The 23,088-nt window shown below is 40.6% G+C and overlaps 1 protein-coding gene across 2 annotated transcripts in view; it reads left to right on the top strand.

The window, feature by feature from the left end:
• LOC141767364 (adhesion G protein-coupled receptor D2) overlaps nucleotides 1-23,088 on the top strand; it is a 105,938-nt gene that overhangs the window by 56,800 nt on the left and 26,050 nt on the right. For both annotated transcript variants that reach the window (XM_074634578.1, XM_074634576.1), the window contains one exon: nucleotides 3,652-3,793. In XM_074634578.1, the coding sequence (XP_074490679.1) occupies nucleotides 3,652-3,793 (142 nt within the window). The remainder of the gene's footprint in view (nucleotides 1-3,651; nucleotides 3,794-23,088) is intronic.

The raw sequence follows: 23,088 nt of genomic DNA, 5'->3' as shown, positions 1-23,088 counted from the left end.
AACAGCCACATACCACACACACGTACGGACAATTATAGACCCCAGCACCTTGACAAACACCCACTCTCATCATTCCACTCTCCTTTGCCCCCCGCCATCTCACACCCACGCACACACACATAAAATGCATCTTGTCCCTTATGAGTGATCACATTAACTCCACTCCTCTTTGGCCGGCAACACTTTGTCCTGCCCCTCCCACTGCACCCTGACCCACACATATGTACCCCCCAATATTCCCCACCCTCACGCACTTCAGGTCATTGAAGAAGGGATGAAACCATTTCTGACGGCAGATTGATTTTTAAAATATCAGGGTGCCGCTACTTCCTTTTGACCCCCACCTCAGGGATGGACACTGTAAGGATGGGAAGAAATGAAAATAAATAAATAGATAAATTAAAGTGTGTGTGTGGGTCGGTGGGGGGGCCCCCTGGGGCCCCTTGCCACCAAGTGCAGTCTGATATATTGGCTGCTCATGTTATCAGTGAGGTCCCCCCCCACCATCTACCGTCATTTTTACTGCTTCCTCTCCCCTCTGGTGGTGGCAATTTTCCAATCTTGCTGGGTTCCGCTACCAGAATGCGTTTTTTAGCCATCACTGCCGCCTGACGGTTTTTAGCTAATGCTATTTTGCGCCATAAATCCTGCTTGAAATACTGTATCTACCTGTCCTTTGGTTAGATAGGAGACATTTGGCTCTAGATGACCGCACATGCCCCTATATATCCCATTGTTGTAAAACATAGGATTGGGTATCGCGCCTTGCCGGCTGAGGGATAAAGAGGCTTTGGCGGTGTTACTGCATATGGGGTCATTTGAAGACGAATGGCACTTGTCGGAGATAGAGGGGTTTATATGTTGTATTATTTGCAACGATTGAAGGGTTAACCCAATGGGATAGTTCACTGCAACTGGATTTAAAGTGGTTATTTAAATTAAAACACATCATTTGAGATGTTCATATTCTGTTTTATTCATTGATCACCAACATTACAAGCAGCCGATACTAAGCCTCGCTAAGGTCATCTGATCTGTTAGCATTTGTAGGATGATACAGATATTTAAGGAAGGTCAAGCATTTACTGTATGCACATGACATCAGATAAAATGTGTTTTTTTTATAACCTAGCACAAAACATGAAAATCATTTAAATATTGTGGGAACAATTTAACTACATATTGCTCTCGGTACAGTGACATGACACACCTCTGACCTTGACGACCTCTCGTATAAATTCCACCAAACCTAATCACACACTCTCCCCTCTTAAATTCCACACTTCTGTCATCCTCGCTAGCCCTCTTCCTTGTGGTAGCCCTGTACATGGGCGTGGGTCATACACACAGCTTTTTTAGCCTCAGGGGGTGGGGTTTTATACACACATACACACATACACACACTTTGACCAGTGTAGACTGCCTGTTTGATACCAAGTATCTCCTGACCCACCCTGACCTCCCTCATACACACACACACTGCCAGATTGCTTTATGAAATAAAGCTGTCAGTTGCAGGACCCATATAAAAAACACCCCACCCCAATACTCCATGCCCCTGACACCACTGAAATATAGATATAAATTGGAAGCGGATTAGTTTTTTTGATCTTAATTCAAGTTTTGACAACATATAGGAAGCAAGGAGTCTTGTTGCTAGAATAAAATATTGAACTGGACAGTAGAGAGTTGATGTTTCTTTTTTGTCTTTGCTGGTACCACCAAAATAGCTGTGGAATAGCTGCATGTTATTAGGCTTGTCTGATAAAATACTTTGCCAATAAATGCCATTTATTTCAGTTGCTGGGACCCCTGGTTAGAGTGACTTACAATGATGTGTAGCAGTGCATGTATTTGTCTCGTTTCACTGAAGCTAGACATCAACAACACACAGAAGCAGCCAGAATGGCCGGCCCCAAGTGTTGAGGCATTCCTGCCTGATAGAAGTACAGTATGAAATATAAGAGGCCCTGGAGCCTGTTGAAGCCCCCCAGTCTGTTTGAGAGCCGTGCAAACAAATGGGTTCTCTGTGATTGCCGTTTATTTTGGTCTGGCTGGAAGATGGGTTTGTGAAACAAGGAGGTCTCTGAGTTAAATTCATAGAGCAGCTGCTCAGGTTTGGTCCTGGTGTTGTAAGAAGGACAATACAGTAGTCTACAATAACCTATGATGTCTATTTATGTCCATTACTAATTGTAACTGCTTAATGAGATGTAGCAAGTAATCAGAGAAAAGAAAAGCCATTATTCCCTCCGAGCTCTTCAGTGTACAACACAGTATATTCTTCTATGTTAGTGCACAGTGTTGACTTTAAACTATGTGAAAACATTGTTTTTAAATAGTGTTTAATGCAAACACAATTTGAATTTGTTTTCTATCACTGATAAAAACAATCAAACTGGAATGGATATAGAAGAGAAAGTCATAATAAGGCTAAACCAAAGTGGCAGAAACAAGAAAACGACACTGTATTCTTGCTTCGTATTCCCCGCCAATAGAAGACTAGAGAGGGGGAGCAGTACAGGGAGACAGACAGTCAGTTAGCGGAACTGTAACACAAATTCAGCCAGTGTAAACCCCAGCACAAGGGGGCTGATCTCGGGGGACTGCCCCGACTCCCCGCCGGATCAACAACTTTCTGTTGCAGCAATTACACAGGTTAGACCCAGCGCTGCTGCTGGCCACAGCCCACTGAGACTCCCGGAGCTGGGGTTTGTGCTGGCTGAATGCTAGTTGCTACAGCTAACCACCAAAGCTGGATATACGCTGTACGATTTTAGAAATGTTGTTGTGTAATTCCTACTCCTACTGTACGAGTTGATTGTTTGCGATGTAAAGCCAAAGCTCACGATTTATGTGCTCACACTGTATGGTTCGATCATCAGCCACGACCTGAGTGCTTACACTATACGTGTAAAATAGAAAAAAAAACACGCTTGTGGTCAGCTGACCAAAATTTCTGACATGTCAGATATTCATCTGACCGTCCGGCGGCCTGTCGGAGGGAGTTAATCTGTCCTCGGTCCCCCGGGCAAACCATGCCCGACGAAGCTGAAATTTGGTCTAACTCTAAAATGAATCGTGTGGCTCAAATTCCGGGCCAGAAACGGGCTAGAATTGTACAGTATATGCCCAGCTTAACTGAAGGCCCGTCTCCAGGAGCTGCTGCCAGCCCTCCTCCTGGTGAAGTGGTCTCCTGGCCAATGGCGAGGACGTAACAAAAATACGAGACGTTTTCTCGTTTCTGCCACTTTGGATTTAATTCAATAAACAAACATAACGTACATGGACCCTGTTCCTTCAAGATGACAAGCACTCGGTGCAGCTCTACTTCTTCGTCTTCTCGTGAGGGCAGACTTGACGTTGCCGTGACTCACTATCGCCTCTTGAGGTACAAGTGGTATGATAAGACAGGACGGGTTGGGGCTAGATGTTTAGCATGCTCATTTCAGAAGAATCTCTGCAACACAATACATAGTCGTCTTTGACATAACGTCAACACTGCAACCTCTTCATATTCTGTTGATAATGTCATTTTTTTTAATGTTTTAAATTAAAATTCTGGTCAGATCTTTTCACATTGCACCTTTAACAGTTATAATGCCTTACAGTGATCTCCTGCAGCTGACACTGCCTTATCATTTCTTACAGAACTGCGCCAGTTCCCGACCATCCAGCTCAGTTACCAGTTCTCGTCCTGTCAGTTTCCCACTAGGAACTACCCCAAGCCAGGAGGAGGACGCCACCCCTACCAACCCCCCCGGCCTGGCGAAGGAGGAAGAGAAGACCAGAGGTGAGTCAGACCAATACCTTACAAATCAGGTTCTTGGCCTCATCTTGGCAACATTGTCTGACATCATCATTAATGTCCCTGTGCTTTTCCTGCTTTGACAAGTAAATATGTTCGCTGAGAAAAAGATCAATAGTAACACCCAGAGATGTCATTGTCATCTTAAATTGTGACAAGGCAAAGCTTGAAACAATAACATGCTAAGGATAGTTCTATCTATTATACGGAGCACTAGTATTTGCTGAAGTCAGATTCACCTCATGTCTGCCTCACTGTAATATCATCTTGCTCAGGTTTATCTCAACATTAACCAAAAGATACATACATTCAGAGTCTGGTAAAACATGGGACCACACAATGTTGAAACATGGTCATGTCTTTTCACATATTCATTTGTAGCATAATAAGAATTTTCAATGGAAACCTTATAGATTATGCAATTAAATGATGTCACACTGGCACCTTCTCCTGTTTTTGATACATATTGTGAGTGTACAGTATACTGTACAGAACAGCAGCTATCTATAGTGTAACACAGTGTCGACGAGAAACCTAGTAGTTTAACAATTAAACCCATTATGTATTTGAAAATTCCTTCCCTTGGTGCCATCGGGTAATGGCTTAAAAAAAGACACATTGGCAGATATTTCGGGCTAGACTTTAATTCAAATGAGTTATGGGCCAAAAAAAAGAACACATATTTGCTTTGTAAAGATATAGTGAAGTAATGTCTACCTGAGCAGAGAATGAAGTCTCTTGTGTTGTAATGCTTTTAGTGCATGTGAGCGTGCCCCACTGGCTATCTCACGGCCACTGCTTTACACTGCTCTCATACCGCGGTTAAAGCTGATAATGTCGTCCCGCCCCTCGGCAACGTCTCGGAAGCGTAGCGTCCACACCGTTAGCTCTGTCAGCACTGTTGCCGTTGTTAGTGCTATTAGCACAGTTAGCTGTGAGCCAACGGCTCAGCCGTCGCCATGTTGAGAGCTGGGTGGAAGCAATACGATAAATATGCTTTGAATTTTGAATTTAGCACCTTTAACTATATTTCTACTATCTCTAATACACTTTTCCCACACAGTTTTTCAGATAATTTGAACCAGTTGTCTTTGGAACTGAAAATAATAGCAAGTTACAAGATTGTTTGCTGATTTGATTACTCTGCCGGCCTTGCTCTTCAAAAAAGCACAACCAATCCACCGCCACTTCAAAAGAACAAGGAAGGCCACCTGCCATGTGCTATTTTTTTCTAGTTAGAATGAAAGATGAAATCTGAATATATAAGATTGTGTACCTTTTTTTTCTTAATGCACGCTCTCTTTTGAAGAGGGCAGCACCTGCAGCCTTGCTTTTTGAAATGTTCAGTTCAGAAGTGGTAGTTTTGCCTCTGAAGGATTTTCATTTTCCCTGCACAGTTTAGTACCTCAAATGCAGCCAAGCCTTTTTACTGATTAATTCAATGGAATTAACAAGTGTTCACAGTTCATGTGTGGCGTGTGTATGCACAGTATGTGGGTGGCAGACTAGGCTGCACCAAATTCATCCAAACATCTACTGCATGATTCCCACTCGATGACTCCTCTCACATTTTTTGAGGTAATATGTTTTCATAAAGACTTGTTTTTTAAATTCACACTTCCAATTCCATTTTTTTCCCTCTTTGTAAACTTTGTATATGGACTTAGTTGCAGTGTATCAGATACACCTAGCTAAAACTAATGCTGTCAGTTTTGTTGCAACTCTTTTGGAGAGGTGTTGATTCAACGTAATGGTTGGAAGCTTTAGTCAGTTTGTGGTTCTTTCAATTGTATTGCATTATACGGCGAGGTATTTGTAATATTTGGTCTACCTTCATTGATATACTGTAAATGTGTGGTCAAAATATTAGAAATAAAGTTTTATCAAGCTTTAGCTTCATATATATTTGTATATCCCCCCCACTGTTCCCCCACTGGCATATCTGCAAGGCATTACTGCAAAGCACTCTGAAACAGAGAGTAGCGTCTGGCCTGTTGAGTGAAATCAGACATCAGAAATCTCCTGTTAAACTTGGAACACTAACCAGACACCCTGACTTCAATCTAGCGGCCTGACCCATGCTGCACTCGGCAGAGTTAAGAGTCATTTGGTTGTGGAAAAGATTGGAGACACCAGTTTCAAAGCGGGGAAAGAAAGAGGGAGAGGTCGATCCCTGGTTTCATTCTGTAATTTAAAGCCGGTCTTAGTGTCACTTGCTCTGTTGCACTAGTTGATGCTGCATTTACAGCGTTACATATTTTTTATTTATTTGCAAAAGTGATAAAAAACAGAGCTAACAAAGACTGAAATAAGAGAGAAAAAAATATGCAGAGGTTTATGGAAATAATGTCTTTGTAAATGACAACTTTAAAAAAACCTGACAATAACAGAAATGACTTGGCTGATGCCAGACGGTCATTAGGTTATGCACCCCAATTTATTAGTTTTATTAATTGACACATTAATATAAATTAACGCTCAGCATCTTCATCTGTTAAATACTATTTGGGTCATGGTTTATGACATGTACAATAATGATATTCACATTTGAATAGTACATGTGCTGTGTGTTATTGCTCCTTGTTGCCGCTCTGTGCACCTCTCACACTGATTTACAGCGTTTCCTTTGCAGGTGATTTGCATGGTCCTCAACACTATTACTGTCTCTTTCATTCACTCAGCGTGCAGTAGTTAAATCAGTCCCCACGCCACATTTACATGACTGCAACCTCCAATGCAACCTGACAAATCAAACTTGGCAGCAGACATCATGTTTGTGATGTAATACAATAGCAGCAATAATTGATTGTCAGATGATATTATTCAGCCCATTTGCTACCCCTCTAATCTGCTCCCGACTCAATGCTGCAACATGCAAATGCGATCGGATACGTGTGATTGAGTGCTGGGAATGGGTTGGCGGCCGAGTGCTCATACACTACAAACTACTGCTACTGTATGAGTGTTATCATCCAGCAGGGCACACACAGGCAAACATGCACTTTCATGCACCATCATAACGAACCAAACTCACTTAACTATAATTTTACTTTATTCCTTTTTTGTCTGTGATGCTGTGAAGAGGTGATACAGCAGTTGACCAATTTCTCTGGAGGGCAAGTGGACAGTTTTATTATGTTTGATTAAATCAAGTTGTCATACAAAATCTCTAAAATATTAAAATTAATCTAGTAGACCTGCAACAATTAATTGATTAGTTGTCAACAATTAAATTAATCACCAACTCTTTTGATAATCGTTAATTGGTTTTAAGAAAAATAAAAAAATTCTGATTCCAGCTTCTTAAATGTGAACATGTTCTGGTTTCTTTACTCCTCTATGACAGTAAACTGAATATCTTTGAGTTTTAGACAAAACAAGATATTTGAGGACGTTATCTTGGGCTCTGGGAAACACTGATCAATATTATTCACCATTTTCTTACAATTTATAGACCAAACCACATATGGTATAATGCACCTTCTCATCATAAAGCACAAACAACAAATAAACAGATGGGCCCCATTTGTCCTAACAAATAACCACACCATCTCCTAAGTGATAGTGGAAGCTTGCTCGTACAAGGTCAACCCCTTCTTATGCCTTTTTTCCATATTTCTGTTTACTCAAGTTGGTTGGCACGAATGTCCAAGGCAGACAGTGGATTATGTTGAGGTACATGGTGAAAAATGTGAACAAAGTAAAGCCCATATTTGCTGTGAGCACAAGAGAAGGACAAGTGCATAATGAAGGAATAGGGGGTGAAGTGTGTAGGGGGGATTTGAATTGAAAGGGGAAGGGTTGTGTGGGTGTTTGTGTATGTGCATGAGTGTTGCATTCCTGATGAGATGGCCCCGCACAATGGCTGAGTTGAAGGTTGTGAGCCCTTTTAAGCAGGAATAATATACTAGATCACTAGTGTTACCTCACATCATGCTCTTGCTTTGTTAAAACCTCCCTTTTCCCTACAAACAAAGATGGCCAATCAGTTATCTTTCTTTTATGGGTCATGTTTTGAATTCAAAAGGTCATTGAGCTTTCCTGAGGGTCTCTTTTGCTTCAAACAGTGTTTGACTAGACTGTAGGTATTGTTTTATATCTAGTGAAATTCACCTAATTCTACAGTTATTGGGCCGTTAAATAGACGTTATCGGTTGCTATAAGCACCATACATGTGGGTCATTAGGGGCCTACTGCGTTGTAAAAGTGAAAGCGTAACTTAAAAGCAACACGTTTTAACACGTTGTAAAATTTAGTGAAACGTTCTGTTTTGAACACAGACAAAAAGTATAGGGGAAAGCAACGTGTTTTGGCTTAAAATAACTACGTTTCAAAACTGAAAGTGAAAGTCTACGCTTGTGAACACAAAGACAACTACACGTTGGTTTCACACGGGACGCAAACTCCAGTGTCCTGAGTGAAAATCCAGTGTTTTTTGTCCCATCCATCACCCCCGCCTGACCACTTCTGCTCCTGTCATAATTACAACAGTCGCTAGAGGTCGCTGTCATGTTCTGTTATACCTTCTTTCGCTGATCTACCATCTGAATAGATGATAAAACCTACTACTGGTTGTAGTAGGCCCCTATTGACCCTCATAGTGACTGATAATGTCTATTTAATAGCCTGCTGTGAAATGTGGGTTTGTCATGCTGTTTCATGTCCAATTTGTGTCAGTATTTGATGGTGCAATGGTGATAGCACTTATCCTTAATGTCTTCTTCATATCATAATGTTTCTAAATGTGAGGGTCGCAATCATGTTGGAGATTTTAGTGGGGATTTTACAGTATGTGGTGTGATGTCCACATAACCTGTTCACCAGGTGACTATAATGAAGAAAAGATACAGTATCGTGCAGTCCTCACAAGTTCATCGTAGCGAACCTGATTTTTGGTGTCATTTCCAGTTTACGTAACCCAGCTTGTAGGAACCATATGCCTGCACATTGTTGACATCTGAGACCCCTTCCCCTTCCTCTCTTCCTAACATGTGTTCCTCAGCATCCCTCGCAATTAGGGGCCTTGTAGATAAAGTAGTGTGGCGGTCTATTGCATGCATCTTCTGCAGATTACACACAGATCCTTCGCTGACACCACCGTGGGGTTGACTCCCCCTTTGCCTCCCCTCCTGACCAACACACCGTCACTTGTCATGCATGTTTAGTTCAGTTCATTGACATGCAACAGGATCTCCTGCTTCAAAAATACAAAAGAAAGAAAGAAATATTCCCTTGTGTAATGACAGCATGTTTGTAGCAATTTCATCTGGGTGCTGGCTGTTGAATCAGTTTCTTCTATTACGTAGTAAGTCCACTTCTGTAGACCATGCACTATGAATAGAGCTGTGCAATACCGACTAAGTAAAATGTCACAATATTTTCAATACATTACCTTAATATCACTATATCAAGGAAATTTATCATGTTTTAAGGATAAATATTGGGGGTGTCAGAAGATCTTTACGCCAAGAACATTTGTGTGTTCAATGACCAGATTGGTAGAGGCATATAATGTCCAGCTAGAACAGTGTGCAAGGCTCGTAATGTCATTACGTTACGTTATGTGCGGTACAAAACAAGAGTATTGCCCCGTAATGGCTGTGGGATATCGCTGTTTGCATGATCCTGTTTCAATCGATGTAAAATAAAAACCATAATGGCTAGAGCATTCATTCTTTGTTACGTTACGTGCGTAACAAAATGCTTTGCCTTCGATCTGCTCATAAAAATGAGCATATCTCAAAAACAAAAAAAATGTGCACGGTTCAAACGACTTATGAAGTGTTAAGAAATATTTTGTCCTTGTTTCTACATTTAGAAAAATCGTTTGGATAAATATGTTTTGTGTGTTTTAGTAACATTTAATGAAAAAATATCACATTGTTATGTTATATTATTATGTTATATTATATATTATATATATATATTTTAATTTATGACACATTTTCAATACTTATTCTTAAATTGTTACAATTTATTGACATCACAATAAGCAAAAATACCAGTGGCGGCAGTGGCGGACCATTTCTATTGCAGAGTTAAGTTCATGCGACATTTACCAGCAGTCATATATATTACAAAACTATAATAACTAAAACCCTAAATAATGTGTTGTCTCATATCACAGTGTCAGTATCTACAGATGTATCACTATGCTGTGATGTTTAAAATATATGAGGACGGGTTTGTTGAGGAATAGTCTAGTCATGTAGAAATGCTTGAAAATCAAACACATTTCAGTTAAACAAAACGAAAGCAGCTGCTAGATGATTGCTGCTTGACCTTTTCTCTTTCTGTTTCTTTTCTGTATGACGTTTGCTCATTTGGATGTGCATGTCTGAATTTGTTATTGTGGCAGAACGAGTTTCAAATATCCTTGATTGTCATTCAAGTGTACTAAAAGCAGGAATGTTTCATTGAGCTTGTATGTCTTGCCCAGAATGTTAAGTGATGATATCCTTGTACTATGGGCACATATCCTGTTACTGATATACTGATATTTTATTATCTACTGTCTTTTTACTGTCTAATTGTATTGTCTATTTGCCCTTGTTTAAATGTGTTGCATTTTTATCTTATTATTATAAAGCACTTTGAGCCACATCTCTTGTATGAAAAGTGCTCTATAAATAAGGTTTATTATTATTATCTCCGCCATGGGAAATCATGAGATCGGTCACGTGTTTGCGTGAGTGAGTGAGCATCTCTGTGTCGGTCTATGGCTAATCTTGCATACTGCTGCAGCAAACTGCATAATAATTTAGGTGCTCATTTATGGCTGCACGCTCCAGAGACCTCTCATGGTTGCAGTGATGCACACTTGCTCAAAATACCTTTTATTGCCTGTTTGATACTGCCATTGATTGACTGCTAACTTCTGACTCCTCACTCACTACTCTTAACCTTCCCCGGGCAAACAGGGGAAAACAGTGAGGAAAAAAGTTTGCTCGCTTTTGTTGTTTTGGACGGTGTGTTTGGCTATCAGCTAACAGCTAACGGAACTACACACACAGCTATGTGCATCGCCGCCTCACAGCCGCTGCTCTGCGGCCAGAGACAGTTATTCCGCGTCTTGTCATTGGGCATCAACCTCACGTTAACACAAGTATTGTCGAAAAAACAGGAATTTGCCTCATAAACTTGGTGTGTGGTGTAATATTTGATGAAATGCCAGCGGGGACTGTGGTCTCAAGAATTTTATGGTTTGGCATTGTTTATACAATTAGTATCTTAGTGTGCAAGTTTTATGACCTTCCACCTTCTCTTCCCCCCTCCATCTCTCAAACATACACACACACACACACACACACACACACACACATAGTAACACGGCGCTCAGCCCTAGTCTCTGTATTGTTAATTGTCACAGTCCAAAAGTCAACATTTATTGAAAAAAGATAGATGTAATCCTTTCCAAAATTCACCTTTTTCCTAACGAAATATTCTCCTTCAATCCATATTTGTTGCCGTTTAGCCTTTCAAAAACGACTTTATTCACTGCAGTCAAAAACCTGTTTACTCTCCTGCATGCACCTGTATTAACAGACCCGTCTAGCATAAAAGCACCATAAATTACATTTATATAACCGCAATAACACAAAATCATATTCTTTCCCATTTCTTTTAGGGTGATAACGTCATAAAATATGACAACAGACATTTGAATGGTTGTCTGTATCTATGTGTCAGCCGTGTGATGGTCTGGCGACCTGTTCAGGGTGCACACCGCCTTCGCCCAATGTCAGTTGGCGATCAGCTCCAGCCCCCCTGCGACCCTGAATAGGATAAGCGTTTACGGATAATGAATGAATGAATGAATGAATTATGAAGTATTACCCTACAGTACTGTTTCTTCTAACCAAAGGATTACTGTATTCAGACATAAATCGAGTGTCTTTGTGGTCTGAAGTCCCTTTTGAACATGGCAACAAATGTTCAAGTGAGACCTATTTTACAGGTGAATTTAAAAGCAGAAGTTAAAATTCACATGCTGGCTCAAGGTGGGAGGAGTAAGCTTTTCTTCCCGGTTTGAAAGTGGTATAAAACCGACACCAAACATGCTTTAGGAAGAACAATAATGAGAATCTGTTGCTGTGGGAATTGACATCACATTGATGATTACCACAGAAGAATCACAGACACTAGAGGTGAGTGTCTGTGTGACAGAGAGGTATTTGGCCTCTGAGCGGAAGCTCGTGTTCAATGTCTCGCTGATGCAAAGTGATGTGTACTAATTCTACATCTGCTCAAACCAAACAGGGCTTGGAAGTTCAGCCAAGTTCCAAAAAAATAACTTCCTCACAAGTTATCTCTCCCTGCCCTCTCACTGCGCACAAATTCAATTTCAACGATTTCCCTGCATCCTTTTTGCATTTTGAAGTGATGGACAAATAAGTGGATATGACTTTGGGGTTTTGCGTGTGTGTGTGTTTGAGTGTGGATTGAGAGTTGGCTTGTCGGCTTGGCTGTTTAGAGGATACGTGGCCATGAAATGGGCTCTTGTCATGTGGGCTGAAGCTTTGAGGACTTGATTGTAGCCTTAGTGTAAATACCCAAACAAACAGGCAACAGTCAAACTGTGCTATGGGTTTGCCATGTATTTACATTCTTCTTCCTCTCTCCCACTGGGTTTCTTTCACTCTCTCTCTTCCTCTTGCATCTGATTTGTTAATTTGTATTTACTCGCTAGCTTTCTTTTCTTCTTCTTGTCTGACACACATTCCCTCCATTCCCTTTATTCTCTCAGTTTGTGAATGACATTTGTAATATTTATGGTTCCAAGTGGCATGGCTAAATTGGGAGAAAGACTTTGTGACAGGAATTAAGATTTAAATTGTCAGTTAAAGCACTCGTCCGCCATTTCTCACCGTTGTGTGAAAAATCTCAAAACCATTCTTAGATCATTTGAAACACTTTAAACGACTTGCATTTTTCTGTGTTCCTGCTACATTCTGGCATTTCATATTCATCACACCCAATGAAACAAATCCAAAGATGAAATATTGAGCCCATTTGGTTGTTCTTAAGTGGCTTTAAGCGCAACTGTTTATGCATATTCGCCCAGCCGCTACAAAGCGTACCAGGCTTCTCGAATTTGTTTTCCGCAGCTGTTCTGCATAACAACGCCACGCTACCACGCACAGGCGAAAGTCTGGTGAAGGGAATCTATTCATAATTCAAAGAAACAACAAGGCGCGAGCTGTGGCGTTGTCAGATATAACAAATTGAGGAGGAAAAGAGTTGAATTTGTATCTGCTTACAGAGGTTGACTGCATTATACATACTGCGGCTGCCGCTGAGTGCGTGGTAATAGGATATATGATGGATGGCCAAGCCGCATGGGCTCCCATTCCTCTGGGTTATTCATCTATTTATCTGCTTATTTATTTATTCCTTCACCCAGAGAGACCCTCACAAACTCAGGATTTGCCTAAGGTGCAATAGCGCCTGAAAGAGGCCGAGCATTGGCCGGTATGGAAATGGGGCTAAGCACACCGAGACCTGGAAGTCCTCTGTTGAGCATGTGTCAGGTGTACTGATGTCTGCGCTGATGTTCATCGGCGGTGTTGGTGGTTAAAAGAGGCCTGCAGTTTGTTGAATCCTGAAAACCATGACACATTTTCTCCATAGGAGCTTCTTAGAAACCACAATTGAAACTCATATCGGACATGCACGCAAACGTGTCCAGACATATTTCAACATATGGTAGAGCCAAGCTTTTGTCTCTTGAAGGATTGTTATTAGTACTGAACGTATCCAGAGATGGTGCAGCGGTTAAGACCCCCCCATCTTGAGCCACTTGTACCCCTGCTGGTGTAGGACTGAATCCTACCAAAACAGCCTTCATTTTGTCTGCCTATTTTATTTTTGCTGCCCTCAGCTATCCTTCTTTCTAAATCAGATGAAGGGAACCTCATACGTGCCGCCATTGGCATGCGGTAGCTTAACCAATGGCACACTAGCAATAAGTGTGCAAGAGAGTTTTTTGGAAATGTTGAAGTGCCCTCTCATTCGCGTGCCAAATGACCTCTTTCACAGCCTTCGGCAGTTGCACGACCTGTAATTTACGGTAGCTTGATAGATTATTTTTCCCCCATCCACATTCCACTACACTGCCTCTGATTGGCTAGTAATCGTTGCCTACTTCGCAGAATTTGTTAAGTTTATTGCTGATGAACAAGATTGGTGGAAGTTTGGTAGGGTTAATGATTTCATCTTAGATGCGGATGTTTCCATGCGTTCTTGTATTGTGCTCTCATATATAATTACAATGGCCTGATTATGGGAGAACATTTTTTTTTTTATTTAAATGTTGCTATCCAAGCTGCCTATATGGATGGAATAGAATTACTAAGGCTGTCCCGAATACAGTTTTTTGGGCTTCGCAACTTCAGAGAGAAATATTTGAAGGTATTCAAAGCTTCACGGCATGGCAAGCTGGCATGTACTTCTGTCTGTCTGTCTCCATCTCCCCCATTTCAATGCCGCTGCTACACTACTGTAAACGCACACACACACACACACACACACACACACACACACTTCTACACACAACAAACAGCGATATACATCTAAGAATAACTAATAATAATTTTGATAGATGATAGACATGAATAGTTAATAATATTGTGGGATTATTCCATATTTCATGGACTATTTGGGGATTTATACATTATTATATACCTATATATAAAAAGTGTGTGTGTGTATATATATATATATATATATATATACACTTTATATATATATATACGTATATATATATGTGTATATATATATATATATGTATATATATATATGAACATTTTAAAAACGAAGCATTCAAATAATGATTTGGAGGTGGAATACCAACGGTCGAAGCGTCAAAGCATTCGGGTCCCTAAAAATTACAGATCCGTTGGATATTTAAATTTTGATGTGGTGTCATAATTAAACCTAACGTTAATGTTGATATGGTACACTAATTAACAAGAAAATTAAAAAACTGCACTTCATATCAAAAAGGTTTCCTACCTCTGGTCCAAATAAACAAAAACATATCCAAAAGTTTTATAAATGAAAGCTCCACCTTGTGAATAAACAGACAACATATTCATGAAATTGAAACCAAACAAGATTAAATCAAACTGTCGCACTTTAAAAAAAAAAAAAGGTAAGATGTACTGTATATGAAGAAAATTGGATTGATAAAATTCAGTCGTAACACTCAGCCACCCAACATGAAACCAAACCCACAGGGACAGCGACCATTTGATCACACACAACCGTCAGCTAACTGCCGTTCATGTTTAACCCTGTCACTGCTCCCCTATCAAGGGTGTCACACAAGGACCTGCGTGGGCCCCAGGGCAGGTCACCTCTCCTGGGCCGAGCTGTCTCACAGTTTACCACTTCCCCCGCCCCCATGTCATCACCCAGAGGGGACACTACACTCTATCTTAGTAAATATGCATTGTGTAGAGCTGCATTACACAAATAGTTTTAAGCCTAAATCAAACATTTTGTCCATCCTTCTTTGTGTACTGTACATTTTCATACACACCGATTTTTCTGCAAGTGTCTTTACACAGTACTAAAGCATTCCCCACTACTACCATCGCAGCACCTCTAAACCAATATCAGCACCTCCATCCCTCCCGCCTCCCCCCGAACATTTTTCCATCGTCCTCATCTCAACAGCCCATGGCAACGACATAGCCGGCAGCTTACGACGACGCAAAGTGGGGAAGAGGGAGGGAGGAATGGGGTAAGGAGGGGGAGTCAGGCCGTAGATCAGGGCAGGGAGGATGGCGGCGCGACCAGGGGGTGACAGGGGAATAACATCCCTTTCTCCTCAATCGACAGGGACCATAACTCCTGCCTCTCCAGGGACAGATTGAGAAAGGCAATAGCCCAAGGGGCTGTGAAGCACGGATGCTTAGGAGAATTGAAAGTTAAAAGAAAAACGCAGTTTGCCGAGCCACTGCCACTGATTCAGCCGACAGCACCGCTCTTCGCTACTGGAATTTCTTGTAATTCTTTTTTTTTTTTTTTTTCAAGACAGCAGTAGAAAGGCCCAAGTGGCGTACTGTCCATATAGATTATCAAATGATACATCTCCCAGGGTTGTCGTGTCGTATATTTTCCCCATTTTTGGAGAGTTTTCTGCACTTATTGAAGTTGGTGGTAGAATGTGCACATATTTCCTTTTTAGTGACCAACAGTAAATTGTTTTTTGGGTGGGAGAGGTTGATGAGATGAAATAGTTTCTGTAGAGATGAACTTTTATCCTTTGACTTCATTGGCACTAGTTTGCGATAAACTGTCATGATTGGCCAATAACACCTTGGCGCTATGTTTTCAGTAACAGAATCTATTCTAGTGTCGGACATGTGTGTTGCGTTGGGTGTGGCGATCCCGATGTGGGTGGGCTATGATTTAAAATTTTACTAGTGCATTCCCACCTTTGATAGTCAGCAGGAAAAACAAAAATTGTACATCCAATTGGATAAAATGTCTGACTTAAACATCTCTGATACAGTCCCACCAGGGTGGTGAAGTTAAAACTGACTCTGAAGTCTAGATGATAAGGCCCCTAGGGGGCCCTATTACCCACAATGCAGCTGTTTTTCTACAGTGCTGTGTATAGTGTTGCCAGATTGGGCTGGTTTCCGACCATTTTGGCTACTTTTGATTAAGTTGGGCTGGGAAAAACAGCTTTGGGGCTGGTAGATGAAATTTGGACTACTTTAGTCAACATTTGGCAGAATTGTGAAAACAATACTAAACAAGCTGTCATTTTATGATCAAAAACACAGATACCAAATTCAGTAAACTGTGTTGTGTGCACTCACTCACATTATTGATTCATTTAATATGAGAAATATTTGATTGACATGAGTTGTATTCAATCATCAGAGGACCTACTTATCATAACGTCATCATTGACATTTGCATGAAAATTTGCGTATTTGGTTGACTGCACTCTTTGCAGGTTGCGATAGCCTATTTATCTAACCTTTTATCTTTCGTTATTTGATGCAGATATGAACTTTGTATGCTTATGATGTGTTTTCTATTGAGCATATAATGGTTTTACGGTTTTACACGGGTTTGTGGGAAGGTTATGATTTGGGCTGGTTTATATTGAATTTGGCAGGTTTTAAGTTGTGATTGGGCTGGAAACTGGTATCCTGATCTGGCAACATTGCTGGTGTAATGTAATAGAGTCTTCTCTGTTTGGTTTACCGTATAACTATATATAAATGATGAAACTGGAACATTGAGCACTGTATGTGCTGGAGTGTTAGGGTGTGCGCGGGTGTGTGCTGCAGAATACCTTATATAGTGACCGGTGAGTTCCAGTACATGTAGTGGTTTAATAATAGTGGCAAATCACACAGTTTAATTGCTATGTAATTATACAGTGCCTTGTCAGCAGAGAAACTACAGCTCCACTCTCTCTTTCCGTTTTATCTTGTTTGTTTCAAACTCTTTATCACGCTGTCTCACTTTTATCATTTCTCTCTTTCGACTACCTAAAAGTTTTCTCTACTCTCAGCTTCAGTCTGTCCCTCCTTTCTCTTTCTTCTCTCTCTCTCTCTCTCTCTCGCTGTCTTTTTCCGCACTCTCCGTCACTCACTCCACTCCTCCACAGCCACGTTCTCCTGTTAAGAGTGGGTGGGGAGCAGGCGGGTAGCAGCTTTTATAGTCTGATCAATTTTACAGTGGCTTATTGAATAGCTTTTAATGCCCTCCTTTACTTTCAGCTGTAACCTGCAGAGTGTCTGCCGCTGCAGGGCGGATGGGATGGCTCGCCAGAGAGAGAGACAATAAATTTTAATACATCGTCTCTGGAAAATTACACGTGTTTAATCATTGATTTTCATTGGCTCATCATGATAACATTATCCCAGTGGGCGAGGGGTGGACAAAAGAGCAGCCCATAAAAGAAAAGAGGTTGAATTAGTTATGCCCGTTTAAAGAGTGAAGCCAAAATGATACACTGGCAGAACCAACTTCCTTTATCAAATATACAGTGTATTGATTGGTATACTGTAACAGTTATATACATGGACACTTAAACAAGTGGAACTTTCTCCAAATATGTTCCAGTGTGTCAGTTTGTTGAGACAAAAGACAACATTAAATGTTAAAGAGGGATGTCACCATACCCGAAATTTAGTAGTCGATACCAATCGCAGTGAAATTACACAATTCTCGATACCCAATTCGATACCACGGTAAAAAACAAAACAATAAATCCCATGTACTGCCACATACACTCCTTTATTACCGTTTGTATACTGGGTTTTGCAAATGTATTATTAATCCCTGATGATCCACCAAAATCTGAATTTTACAAGAATACATTTGAACACATCATAAAGTTATAATTTACCTTTGCTCAATACTCATTTTTATTGAAAAGAGCGCATCATAATGTAACTCATTGCAACCTCTGTCGGTTAGCTGTTAGCTCCGTTATTCAGCCAAGCAGGACTGCTAACAGCTTACCTTCCTAACTCTCCTCCTGCTGATTTCAACACTGATTTGTTGTTCACAATGTAGCATTATAAGGAAAGTTATCTATCATCAATAGGACGCCTTTAGTCTCAAGCCCTGATCCCCGGTACCTAGGGTACCTGTGGTACTGTAGAAAAACAAGTACCGTCAAGTTTTCAGAATTATGGCCTCGACTTGGTACCAAAGTATCAGTATCAGTCTCGTGACATCCCTAATGTTAACTATGACTGTATGTTTTAATGGCCAGGGAATTCAAAGGAAAAGGACTATTATAATTTAAATGATGCACAGATCAAATTATATTGTGATTTCTTATGGGGCTGTATGGTAATAGTACATTAATCTTCTTTCTCAAGAGTTTTTGAACATGGTTTACTCTTGAATGGTCAGATATCTGGAGATCTATCTCTAAATTTGTATGCAAAAATATACAAAAAAAAAATGTAGAATGCATTTACTCCAATGCATTTACTATCTTGTTACACACATCCTTTAACCCTAAGTCATTCTTCCCTAAGATATTATCTTCTCTTCCCTCCCTCCTCCTCTCTTTTGCTCTCTTTTCTATTTATTTAAGTCTTTCTTTGTAGAACAGAAAACATATTTTCTTTTCTCTCTTTTTTTATTATACCTTTTTAATGCCATAAAAAAATAAGTATACATAATTTAACTGACTTATAGATAAAAAAAAATAACCAAACAAAATTGAAATGCAGTTTGATTTAATTAAGGGAATGCATGTAAAACTTGCGACTAACTGCTAATGTATCTAAACTACTAATGTATAACTTTAGTTGGGTCTCCTTTGCTCTCTGTCAAATCCATAATGATTTCACCTCAACAACTAGAGAGCAAGAAAGGTGAAATTTGAATGTGTGTGCACCAAGATTTATCGTCTGCATATAAAATAAATATCAGGATCATTAAGTCCAACTCTGCTGCCATCAAGCTGATGAAAGCTGGCACACACACGCAGACTTCATAATGCCTGGTGTGTCTGCCAGCGTGTGTGTGTATGTGTAAGGGATGTGATAAGGTAGATTGACTTCTAATATAAATGCTAGAGGTGTCTACTGACATCCGTATAGCAGTGCCCTTTGTGTCCCTGCCTGGCAACCTCATTCTCTCCTTGTGTGTGTATGTGTGTGTGTACAAACATACAGTATTTGTATGTCTTTGTGTTTGAAAGATTACAATGCGATATGTTCTGATTCTTGATTCTGTGATCTTGTTTGCAAATGTGTGTTTGTGAAGGAGACAATTAGTTTGGGTTAGTGAGGAGCAAGTCAGTGGACCGTCAGTATATGTGTATAGTATACACATATACTCTCTCTCTCTCACAAAGCACACACACAAACACACACTGGGGCAGGTTAGCCCTCCTCCGCGCCGGCACCTGCTCCGTTGAAGGTGAAAGAAGTGCTCACTTGAGCTCATTGAAAAGTAGATGTGACAGTAAATTTTTCAGGCCCTTGTGAGATGGGAGATCTTGTTATAGCAGTCAGGATGGGGGTCAGGGCAGTGGCTGCTTGATGATTGAGGAAAAGAGAAGTAAATTCATTCTGCTTCGGGCACTTTGTCAAGTGCCAGTAGCTTACTGTTGAGAGCCACTCACCCATCACCGTGTTACGGCCCCAGAGGTCACCTCCACCGCCATAAATCTGCCTCGCCTGCTAAACCTACTGCCTTCCCCCGGCTGAGCACGAGCGGGGAGAGATGCTGCAGCTGCTGCTCGCTGCTCCTTGTAGTCACTCAAATGAAAAAAGACAGAGGGGAGAATATAGATTCTCCTTTTGATGCTGCTGATGGTGTAAGAGCAGGACACTGGGTGTGCTGGGCCACAGGGGGGATGTGTACGTTTGGACTAATGGTTGTGTTGTGTGTGCGTGTGAAAGGATGGATGGATTGCATATATATATATATTTATAGCGAGGGATATTTTTTGTGTGTGTTACAACAGGGGCTTGCATGTGTTTACATATGCATTTTGTTGTACAGTGTGTTTGTGTATTTAGCTGCAGTGGGTACAAATGGAGAAAATATGATTAAAAAAAAAAGTTATTTTTATAAAACGGTCACTATATCCTGACTGTAGTGCATGAGACAGGTAATCTGGAAAAAAAAATCACGTGCCTCTGTGTCCTCCGGTGCTCCTAACGGCACTCTGCAGGATTTCACAGACCGGAGGAAAACAAGCAGTAAGAGCTGATCTGGAGTCTGCTGTCCAGCTTCCGTCTGAGAGAGCCACGAGTCAATCACTCTGGAACTCCGACCACAAACGGTCAAACTAGACAGCGTTGATAAAATACTAATCAATATTCTGTTACTGTAATGCCTATTTCTCACCTCAAATGTTTTCAGAATTATCTTGTAGTGTACTGTTTAGCTGTAAAATGAGAACGTTTTTGACCCGCCAGCCATGTTGAGATCTCTTGAGGAAATACCAAGCACCGCCCACCAGCCGGAGTACAGCCAATAGGAATGCTCTCTCTCTCTGAAATGACCTCAGGCTATATTTTTTAAAGCCTGAAACAGAGCCATGAGGAGGTACAGAAGTGTAGTTTTCTCTCAGAGCACTTGAATTACAATATGCTGAAAGGTTATTATGGGATTTTTGCCCAATGATGATAAAAAAATGTTGCCCACTGAAGCTTTAAAGGAGGATTTTTGCAGCTTTTCTATGTAAATCCAAGTTTTAAAGACCACCTAAATAATGATGATGATGATTAAAAAACATAGATTGTACACAAACATCACTGGGACAGCAAGAGAAGACTGATGTCGCAAACTCTTCTTGTAGTTGCTTTTCACAAGTTTTTGCAGACAGAGAAATAACTAAAAGTAATAATAATTTATCATAGTAACTCCCCTCTTCCCTGCACAACATGCTCATCAGTCCACACAAGCCAAACATCCACAGAGAAGTGCAGAGAGAAAGGGTAAAAAAAGAGGCATTGCAGATGATGGAAGTGAAGTGACAAAAAAGGGGGAGGAAAGAAGAGAGGAAAGAAGAAATAAAGCAAATGAAATAAAGCAAATTAGCATACAAGGGAGGGTAGGGGAAGTCTACATACTGTCAGAGGGCTACATGTTCTATCACTCTACTGAAGAAAGTAAAAGAATATTGAAAACTTAAAGAGTATGTCACTCCAACACTATCACCTGTTGCCGCTGCATATTCTAGCCTTTGCTTAAATATTTTACAGAGTGGAACTGTCCTGCATCACACACCCAAGAGACTGGCTGCCTCAAAGCAAGGCAAATAACACTGTCTACTTTAATCAATTTTGAAATATTACAATATTTTGTGTTCGCAGCAGCACTCTCAAATGTTGTTCACTGCAGCTGTGCTCATTTACATACAGAAGTCAGTGTTCGTAAATGCGCTGCTAAATTTAAAAAACCTGCATGAATGCAAAAGGGTGCAACCGAAATCAGCCTTGTAGTTTTTGTGTCCAAAAAAAAAAACTTGCACATAAGAAAAACATATTGCTGTAATACTCGTGGCCACAGTAGTGCCACATTTTTTTTTTTAAATGGTGCTGATTTCAGTTTGGGCTGAAGTCCACCAACACTGGTTGATGTGGAGCCATTTTTTTCTGATGAAATGTAAGATTGTTGATTGGAAGATTTTCTTCTTAAGCGTGTTTCCAACATGCTCTCTAGACTTCATCAGAAGTTGCTCCAAGATACAAAAGAAGCAAACGACTTTTAATACTTAATGAGGACAAAAAAAGATATCTTATATCATAAGTCAAAAACAAATCTGTTGGCTCATGAACCATATACAGAGAGGGTCAATTTCGTCTGCAACATTTAGATTCCCAACGGTTGAAATTCTGTCACTTTTTAGAGTGTGGGTAGGACTACAGTTTCTATGCTTGGCCTCATATTCTTTCAGTCACACCAAAACAGACACCAACCATACCCAAAACCATAGGGGATCCTGTTCGGTCTTTCTAAATTGATAATTGGTATATCACAAAATTATTCATATCTTTTGCCATGTGCTAACATTTTTCTAGGATGGTGGTAGAAGTCAGAAGAAGGAAAAAAGGATCTGGTGTCTGTGTGTTTATATGTGCGTGTGATGTGTTTTGTACACATGCTTGTCCACATGTGTACAGATGTGCAAGTGATCGCTTCTTTCTGAAGTGTGTCATCGTGCACCATAATTACACCTGCCCTAACTATGTGTGTGCACGTGTATTCAACTACTCGTGTGTACGTGTGGTGAGTGTGTATGTGTGCGCACACGCCTTTCAAGCTTGTAGTGTGTGTGAGCGCCAGCCTGCTTTCAATATAGCCTCTTATTAGGTGGTGATTATCCTGCCTGCATCTGGCTTCTTTCAGCCTTTGACTGGAAGTTGGAGAGGCCAGGGGCACCCTGGGAAGAAAGGAGTGAAAACTTCCTGAACCCAGCTTTCACCCCCCCTCCAAACCCCTCAACTCCAGTGTACCCCTCAACCTCTCCAGGAACCTCCTCACGTTCACACTGGCGTTTTTTCCATAAGCAATAGGACACTCTGAATTGGGCGGAGAAATGTGTAGGTGGTGCTCAGAATATGTTTGCATACAAGGATGCATGATGTCGGCCGGTAAAGATATTGTAGAAGTTACCTTTCAATTCAGTTCTACCTGTTTTACTATTGTCCGTCATGAATTAACTCTGGGATTAATGGTCAACACTTGTGAAATTCTGGTTCACAACTATCCTGCATTTGTACTGTAGAAAAGCATTTTGATGCAACACTTTCTGTGTTTTATCTTACTGG

Source organism: Sebastes fasciatus, chromosome 5, assembly GCF_043250625.1.
Source record: "Sebastes fasciatus isolate fSebFas1 chromosome 5, fSebFas1.pri, whole genome shotgun sequence".
In the NCBI taxonomy this organism is placed as follows: domain Eukaryota; kingdom Metazoa; phylum Chordata; class Actinopteri; order Perciformes; family Sebastidae; genus Sebastes; species Sebastes fasciatus.
Note: the sequence above shows the minus strand (reverse complement) of the source record. Positions and strands in the feature narration are given on the sequence as shown.